At 38.9% G+C, this 9,321-nt stretch overlaps 1 protein-coding gene across 2 annotated transcripts; it reads right to left on the bottom strand.

The window, feature by feature from the left end:
* Positions 1–593: 593 nt before the first annotated feature.
* LOC116201266 (mitochondrial-processing peptidase subunit alpha-like) lies at positions 594–5,174 on the bottom strand. 2 transcript variants are annotated; one of them, XM_031532431.1, is made up of 13 exons: positions 5,011–5,174; positions 4,247–4,486; positions 3,849–4,145; positions 3,344–3,511; positions 3,093–3,260; positions 2,871–2,951; positions 2,720–2,786; positions 2,491–2,588; positions 2,122–2,194; positions 1,952–2,022; positions 1,723–1,772; positions 1,312–1,424; positions 594–1,237 (listed from the first exon to the last, which is right to left on the bottom strand). In XM_031532431.1, exons 1-13 carry the CDS (start codon positions 5,047–5,049, stop codon positions 1,185–1,187), a joined length of 1,518 nt encoding a protein of 505 aa, XP_031388291.1. In that variant the 5' UTR covers positions 5,050–5,174; the 3' UTR covers positions 594–1,184. The 2 variants fall into 2 exon arrangements, with proteins under 2 accessions (XP_031388291.1, XP_031388292.1); XM_031532432.1 differs by having other exon boundaries at positions 4,247–4,521; positions 5,011–5,160.
* Between the last annotated feature and the right edge of the window lie 4,147 nt (positions 5,175–9,321).

Below are 9,321 nucleotides of genomic sequence, written 5' to 3'. Positions count from 1 at the left end.
GAGTGTAGAGAAGGAAGTGGGTTGCAGAGTAAGGATGAGAAGATCTAGGGCTTCTCATGTTATGTCGGTGAAAGAGAGAGGAAGGTAGGAAGGCAGGCATTGAAGCATTTGACGAGGCTGTGCTCCGAGGTTCGGCTCTTTCCCCTCCCTCTATCTATGTTCAAGACGATGAACAATCTCCTCAATACCTGTCTTCATCAAGATGATGAACCGTACCTGAGTCTCCTAGCAAAGTTTGATTCGAAGAAGATCGTGGAGTCGCAGAGAGGAAGACGATGAATAGTATTTGGGTGAGAGAGGGAAAGAGAGATTATGAACAGTAATTGGGTAGAACACATTTTGAAAATAATAAAAAATCTTGATCAATTACTAAACAATGCTTAAGATGTTTAAGGGAGGAAATAATATAAAAAGCCATATCATCCGAAATTTTACAAAACCTAGATGGAGAGTCATCTCAGATATAACTTTTAACTATCAGGATTCAGTTTGATGTAAAAAATGGATTGAGAGTGATTTGAGCCAAATTTCATCTCTCGAGATTATTTTTGCTAATTATCTCTTTTAGAATTCGCATTCTTGACGCAATCATATGTTAAGCCTTGAAATTTATATATTACATAATAATTATTGATTCTTGTACTATTCAATGACAAGAAATTGGATAGAAGGTATATTATCCCTTAACACCACCGTCCAGGGGTACAATGCCTCGAGCTGGGAATTATTGGTGCGAAACGAGGTGAAGACGCTCGAAGGCGATGCCGTGTTCTTAGGCCGCAGCTCCATTTAAGCATCCCTCCCATGCGTTTTCTAATGTGCAAGGCCGATCAAATATACCATTGGAATGGGTAATCAGCGTAGGCCCATCTATCTGACTATTTTGTCAATGATCCTAACATGTAATGGACATCTAAAATACTATGATATAAAACTAGATGTCCCCACAATAGACTTTTCTATACCAATTATCATAACGTAACTATTGAAAAAAAGGAACATTGTGGAGATAAGGCAACAAGTATGATGCCCCAAGCCAAAAAAATAGGCATGGTGTCTTTTCGGTTCCTGAACCTTCCTCAAGAACATTATTGCAACTTCAGTGAAATGCCGAGTGCCTCACTCAAAATTATGAGCAAGGCCAAAAAACTATGCTTGAGCTAGCTGAACCACGCACCAGTCTCTCATTTTCCATGAAATCTGCTGCTGACTGATTCGTAGCTCGGAACATTTATAACTGCACAAAGATCAAATTCCATAAACATCTTTATCATAAAATCTCAGCATCAAATTTAATATCGTCAGGCGTACCATCTCCATAAGATGCCATTGTCAAAGGAGAGGAGAGGATTCTTCGAGCAAGATTCGTAACATCCTCCAAGGTGATTGACTCCACATCTTTGAGGAAATGCTCCACAGGTTTCCTGTAAGAAACTCGATATGTAAACAGGATCCTCTATCTATACGGGCGAAATAACCAATTACTAGAAATTGTTGACTTACTAAATGAGAAGTAAATATTATGAACGATTTTCCTCCATAAATATTTCATATTCTAGAAAACTGGGTAATTTTCAATCTTAACATTTCATGATTCCAACTTTATCCTCATCTCATTCGAGGAGCCTCAATAACTTAACCAACTCTTTAGTATTATTTTATTTTTTTTTTTCCAGATTCTTCATTTAATATAGAATCCAACAATCCATGTACACTAGATACCTCTCCCCAAAAGTCAAGATCTGCCTCCCTATGTCTTCAGATACGATCATCTGCAGAGAAAGAAAATGACCACCACAATAAGACATGCTGAACAAAATGAAAAGGGCAAAATTGAAAAGACAGAACATATTACAGATTTCCTTCTTCTATGTTTCTCATTTTAAGTGGCGTTGCATTAAATTTTCCTTTCACTATCTCTGCAGCAATATTTTATTAAAATGAAACATACTCGGGATTCCAGGTTCATTAAGACAGCAGACTTCGTGGACTCCTTTGCACGGTTAAGTTGCACCGCTGTAACTGCAATGGGGAAAAGAAAGAAGAAAAGATCTGTACCAGTCTCTGACGGAATAATTCAACATAAAATGGCAGAGTGACTGAAGTGCAAGTAGGCTGAACCTTGTCCAGGTGTTGCAAGGGCAATTAGTTCAGTAGCAGCTACATCTACTGCTTTTGCAACGAAGTCTGAGCTCTGCTCAATTGCACAAAATCATGGATTGATCGTGAACTATAAACGATAAATGCATGAAACTAATTTGTCCACCATTCCAACTAATAAAAAAGTAATGACTAATACAAAAGTTCTGTTTTAATGGGACAACCCAAAGGATGCATCCGCTCAACTCTGAAAAATCATTCGGTACCAGTACTCTAATTCACCTCAACAGAAAGCAAGAATTCAAGCGACCTTCTGCCTCAAAAAGTATGTAAACAAATGGGGCGTACACTCTACGAAGAGAGGATTAAAACAGCAAGTCTAAGCCTTACCGTGCTAGCATAGATTCCAAATAGTCCTGTTTTGTTGAAGATGCTGTTGAATGCTGAGAAAGACTGAATCTGTTGATACTCATTCAACACTCGAAGATCTGCACCCAAATGGCCAAGTATGTCATAGGAGGAAAAAAGAGAGGTCCTCAGGTTAACCCCATATATTTAAGTTACCACAGCTTGAACAGAACATGTTGGCAAGAACAAAATAATGGGCATGAAAACTCACAGAGCCGTGAATGCATCCCCTTCCCAGGGCCACCAGCAGAGAATGAACCGCCACCTCCCATAAGCATCTGCACAACTATCCATTATTTGCACAAATTCCTTTCAAAGCAAGGCAGGAAAATTGCTATATATATATATGGGAAAATGAAAACCTGAATAACAGTCAAGATGACAGCATCCCTTTCCTTTAGCCACCCACCCGGGAGTTCAAAAGCAAGAGCGACATGAGTATTCTGGAACCAGGAGTGACAAACAAGACACAATAAGTTATCCCCTTGGTTTCACTTTCATCCAGGCAAATAACTTCCAATGAATATATGCACCTTCCAGCTCAGTTACTTGCAAGAATGTATGCAAGTATATTAAATCATTACCCCCGTATCAGCATGTTGCCGGAGATCTCCTCCAACATATCTTGACTCTGGTTCTGAAGGGAAGGCGACATTTGGGAGGTCAGAAAGGAGCGGCTCTGCAATGGACAAAAGCTCTCCGTGTTCAACTCCTGACACAGCAAGAACCATCCTAGGAGCAGTGTAGTTCTCCTGAAGTTTGTCAGAGAGAAATACTTCTCAGTAATATCGAGATAAACAAGAAATATTAAGTTGATTAGTAATACGAGGCTTACAGCCACAAAATCCTCCAAAAGGCTTCCATCTAATCGGTCAAGTGCTGATTCAGGGGCCAGAAGAGGATTTGCCAATGCACCAGCATAGCCAGCAGAATGAATCGCCTCCAAAAGTAGGCCTTGGGGATTGTTAGAAAGTTCAGCGAGCTCCGCTTTCACCTTTCGGATCTGCAAGTTTATGAAATCTGAGTCGATGACTTGGCATGGCACCAAAATTATGATGATGTGGGTGAAGCAACCCACAGTAATTGAAATCAACCACTTTGTAAACGAAAGGTAATCTTTACAAAGATTAGGCAACAACTTGGTTCCCCTGTCTTTAGAAAATATGCCTTAGAAAGCAAAACAAACATGTATGCCACATTCAGCATGAAGGAATGAAATCTCTTTTAATTGAATAAACTGTGCTGCCATTTAACTCAAGTCCATTACATTCTGTCAATATCAAACGCGGCCTAAAAGGAATAAGATTGTGAGGACTCTTAGGGGGGAAACTAAAAAGTACCTCCTCATTAACTTCCCAATCCAAGAACACAGGGTTCCTCACGCTGTCAATGAGCAATTCCACCATCTCGGGAATATAGGTCTTTAAGGCATCGAAGGTGTAACCCATCTGCTCCCGTGAGCCAGAAGCTGCAACGTTACCTCCAATGGCCTCAACTTCCCTTACAATCCTTAGGTGACTCCGGTTCCTTGTGCTCTTGAATGCCATTCTCTCCAAGAGATGAGTGGCCCCAGAAGTCAAGGGCACTTCATATATAGAACCGCAATCAATGTACAATCCTATTGAGGCTGCAGGGCTCTAGTGCAATCAACTCAGACATAAAAGATTCGCCTAATCAGAAACGACAATAAATGCAACAGCAAAGATCTATGAATTAGAGGTTGAAAGGGGAAACCCACTGCAGAAGTTTCTGAGGCTATTTTGACTCCATTAGGAAGAGTGGTGATCTCGGTCTTGCTTGGTTTGACATGGTCTGGAAGTACCGGTGCGGGGGAAATTCCCAATAGCGGTATTTGCAGAGGAGGGAGAGCGCTGGACCTTTCTCCAGTTAACCAGCTAAACAAGCCTGATGAGGTTGAATTAGAAACAACCGCTGTCGAGGTAGCATACCTCCTAGTCCTCACACCTCCAATTCGATCCTATCAAGTGATGATGAACAACTAAGCAATGAAAACTCCGAAAAGGAAAAAAAAAAAAAACTACAGTTTAGTGCAGACTTCAGTACAGTGTACAGATTTAAACCAAGACTAGTACAGGGAACGAAAAAAAACAAACGGCCTTTTGAACAATGAAGTAAAAGCCCACTCAGCCAAACATACTGAACAGCAGCAATCAACTTTGTACTGACAAAATGAAGGAATTTGCAGTATGACCAGAAGTCCATTTTCACAAAATTGTAACAGAGCCCACTAAAGAAGGAAAGAAGAAAAATATAATAATTTTGCGAAAAAGAATTGCCAGATAGCATCAAGTGAGTAAATGTCGAAGACAGGAAACGGAACGAGATGTGTAGGCTGCAATATACTATCGGCTAAAAAAATAGAAGGTATTTGGGCATTTTCATGGCGAGCGTGCCTCATCTATATAGGGTCAATATCAACGGTATCACGCATCTGCTCGAGAAACAAGGTGGATCTTGAGGGGGACCCAATTGAAGACTGACCTCGAGGGACCTAAGGCGTGAAGCTGCAGTCCTGTACATGGCTTCTAAACCCTAGAGAGAAGAGAACCGTTGGCGTGGAGAATGGAAGTCCTGTCCGGCTGCGGGGCCGTCTCAGTTCCTGTCTGGAGGAAGGAGGAAGAGGAAAGGGAAGAAGGCCCGCAGGGTAAGGGAAAAACGAGGCTTTTATATTTCTTCTTTTTTTCTGTTTTTTCTTTTAAGTGAATTTATTTATTTATATATTTAATTTTATGGGCGAAACCCTTTTTCATCTTTTTGCTGCAGTGAGTTTGTTTTCCCGTAGGGATTACGGCAGCGAGTTTTGGTTCGTTGGCCATCAGCGCCCGACCCGCAGCTTTAGGTTTAAGGTTTTTTACGTTCCGTTTAATTTTACAATTATATTTTTAAAATTTTAATTTTAATTTTAACTCTATTCAATACATAATAAAAATTAATAACACGATTATTACTTTTTCTTTTTCCTTTAATTTTTTAACCATTCAATTCAATATTAAATCATCTCAACTATTCGTTACTTTTTTCACAATTCAATATCATAATCATTAATTTTTCTCAACAATTCATTACTTTTTCACACTTTTTCTCATAATTCAACAACACAATCATTATAATCGAATTAAAATCAAAACTCAATTCTAAAACCAAATACATCATGCTTTTTTACTCTCTCTCTCTGCGACGGAGACCCATTTCATTTTTAGGAAAACAATTTTCCGTTTTTTGGATGATTACAGAAGTACCCCTAAACTATTAAATCATTAATGATTTACACCTAAAAAAAAAGAGTAGAATCCACTGCTCTCTCTCACCTAAAAAATCTCCCTTCATTGTCGTCTCCTTTCATCTAGTTTTTAAAATGAACGAATTTTATAACAGTTCAAAAACTGAAAAGTTTTTAAAATAAGAATCGTTGAGTTTACATAAAGACACGTGAACAATCTGGCCGACAAAGTGTGTTCCGGGGAGCTAACATATAATTCAATTCGAGATTTTATTTACTTTCGGATACGTTATAATTGTATAATAAAATTATTAGTTTATAATTTTATCTTATTATTATATTGATGTCCATTCATTTAAGTTAGAAGAGCTATATATATCAAGAATCTAATTTATATACTTTAGTTCATTATTTGTTAATTATTGTAGGGCAAATTATACAAAAAAAAAAACCTAAATTTTGTAAAACGTTTTCGAAAACATTTTACAAAATTTATGTTTTTTTTGTGTAATTTGCTCATTATTGTACTATTTTGGCTTTACTAACCAAATACCTTTTTCTGTATTAAGTATTCTCTCCCATTTCAATGCACTGTTTTAGAAAAATTCCATCACAATTATCAACTAAGATTGTCCAATGTTGCATCAAATGATTGATTAATATTTTAAAGTACTATATTTAGAACAAAAAAAAATAAGAAACTCATACAAATGCACTTAGTACATATATATAAATTTTCAACTTTGAGCATAAGAACCCTAGAATGGAAATGGAAAAGAAATTTAACTCTAGTTCCTTCGAAAACGGTAAGATCTTTGGTGCAAGAAGTCTCTTGAATATTATTCTCTCGCACGAAGTGTAATTTTTCGGGCCTAATGTGTACTGGAGTTATTAATCAGTCCAGTCCAACGAGAGGCCCAACATGCCTGGAGGGTCCAACTATTTTGAAACATTTTCTTTTTCAATATTTATTTATTTGTAACTATTTATTTACTTATTTTCACTGGAAAGTTACATGGATTTCCTCAGGGCTAACAACAGTACATGACCCACAGGCACTTTGGTGGTTCGCAATTTTTCACCATCGTGCATCGGTTAGTTCATAAACAACTTATGCATGCACACTAGAATATGCTGTTTACACTTCGGTTATGTTCACTTCAAAATACGTTCGATACCTAACCAACAACATGTGTGATGATTCATGCATGCTAGAAAGTGGTTCCAAGTTGTATCGATGCATCACTAGTCGGTCCCACCGAAATAAAGCATTGCACCACGGCCTTAGAATTTCACGAATTTGCATGGTGGCTAGATTTTCAAATCCAGAAGGATAGTGCATCTCAAACGATTCACGGCTTAGGAATTTAGCCGTTTAGAGTCCTCCATCAATTTTCTACCCGCAAGCACGAATCCAAGCCCAAAAAATAATCAAGCGGCTATGCAGCCCGTTCAATTGATGTTCGGCTAGCACTCAGCGCAAGAGGCCGAGCCAAAAATAGAACAAGCTCACCCTAGCTAGTAGACCCGATCCTTGAGTAGACTTCGGCAAGTGATGCTGAAGGATGGTAAAGTCCTTGCCTTGATGCCCGGAAGCTCCAAAGACGATGATAGCTTTGATCTACGGGGAATCGGTTGAAAGATAAATGAATGGGAATTGAAAGGTACGGAAAAGTAAGTGCGATAAATGAAAATGCGGGATAAGTAAAGTGCAATAAACGAAAGATATGAAAAGCACGAGTTTGATTGATATGTGTACATGTAACCTAACAACGAACTAGACGACATGTATATATAGACATTTACATAAAACCCTAGGAAATCTCTCTAAATCGAATATGCCCATAAAATATGACATCGAAATAATATATAAATAGGAAATTTATTATCTAGCCTACCTAAATTGCCTAAAAGATAGAATATCAAACCATATCAAAGAAATATCCAATCTATCCGACTTATTTGACTATCTAAGATCGAAGATAACACAAATAGCACGAGAATATTACGTGCTTGATATCCAAGATACCAGCTGCCAAGAAAAATCTTACACCGCCCTCTCAGTGAATGGTATACGCTAACACAAACCAAATTTACTCCATGATGGGCCATTGGGCTTAACTTTCCAGATTAGGCCTTGCCAATGGGCTAGACTTCCTCATGGACCTCCAATTGACTCGGCCCACACCAAGAATGATCTCGGCCCACACCTCAAACTCGGATCCATATGTCCATGAACCCGGAAAAATCATCAAAATTACTGATCACACGTCATGACTCGACAATTCTTCACGTATTATGGAAAATAGTTGTAAACAAGCTAATTAATTCAAACATTTCACTTTTATGTATTGTTAGATCATAAATAATTCATGTGCGCATAAGCAGATATTATATATACCCAATGCTATGCGTCCTGATGCGAACCTCGACGAACCTGCCGCGAGACCCAATAACAATAGAATGAGATCAAACCCGGGATCGTCCAATGAAGGTTTCAAGGATAGAGAATATTGACCCGCTGACTATAAAGAGCCAGAAACCAATATTATAATATGGAATATTGACCCGCTAGCTATAAGGAGCTAGAAACCAATATTATAAATGTCGGGAATCACAAGTCGTCACACTTGCAATATCGTCGAAGTTGCTGCAGAACAACTCAAAGAAAACCTCTCTCACAAAGTAGAATGAAAACTGATCTGTCTTTTCTAGGGAGGCCACATGCCTATTTATAGAGAGATACTAACTGATAACCTAAATGAGCTAATGGGTTTGACTAAAATAAATCCTAAGTGTAATGAGCCCAAAATGAAATAGGCCCAAGTAATTGAAAAGCAACTTAATTCAGCCCTTTAAACTTGAATCATCTTCTAAATAGATTTCTAGGATATGAACGGTCGTGGCTTCTAGTTCCACATGCAGCCCGCCCAAGAGCTTGACTACTCCTCCATGGACATGCAATAACATCCTTTGCATGGCTAGTTCGATTCGCTTGGTTCGTGCTCTTTTTCTTAGTCCAGCTAGCACGTGCATGTCCCAATGCTCGACTTCATGCCATACCCTGTCATCCTGGAATGCTTCCACATGCCCGTGTGAAGGGTCCTCTAGCTGGATCATATCATTCCCCCTCTCTTCAAAAAGATTCGTCCTCGAATCTATGACAACTAACTTGATTGGTGACTTTTCTGGAGGCATTTGCTCGAGAAAGACGTTCTTGAATTCCTCACTTTTCTCGCCAATGGGCTGCTTGATTTGAAGTTGCTCTTCCTCCTTTTGGTTAGGTGGAAGCGGTAATAGCGTTGCGTTCCGACCATCGCTGTCCAGGAATTGAGAAGCAATATGACCATTCTCTTTGCCGTTGGGTTGAAACTTGTTTGTGGGTTTCTCTTTTATTGGCTTCAAGGCTATTTTCTCTTCCTTCTTCGTCGAGGAACCCCACTTCAATTTGCAAGAGGATGAACCAGAAGCTTCGTCATAGCCATCTAGCAACTGTTCAATTCGCTTGTCTCGCCTTTCCAACCGATCGTAAATCTCATCAGCCCACATATTCATGCGCTCAAATTGTTGCT

This window comes from Punica granatum, chromosome 3 (assembly GCF_007655135.1).
Source record: "Punica granatum isolate Tunisia-2019 chromosome 3, ASM765513v2, whole genome shotgun sequence".
Taxonomy (NCBI): Eukaryota; Viridiplantae; Streptophyta; class Magnoliopsida; order Myrtales; family Lythraceae; genus Punica; species Punica granatum.
Note: the sequence above shows the minus strand (reverse complement) of the source record. Positions and strands in the feature narration are given on the sequence as shown.

Bases quoted from the DNA above. Each gene is read 5' to 3' on its own strand.
- LOC116201266 (XM_031532431.1), bottom strand. From the start codon at position 5,049: ATGTACAGGACTGCAGCTTCACGCCTTAGGTCCCTCGAG. The intron at 4,487-5,010 runs GTCAGTCTTCAA...ATCACTTGATAG, and splicing joins CACGCCTTAGGTCCCTCGAG to GATCGAATTGGAGGTGTGAG. The intron at 1,425-1,722 runs GTATCTAGTGTA...AGTTTCTTACAG, and splicing joins ATCTTGACTTTTGGGGAGAG to GAAACCTGTGGAGCATTTCC.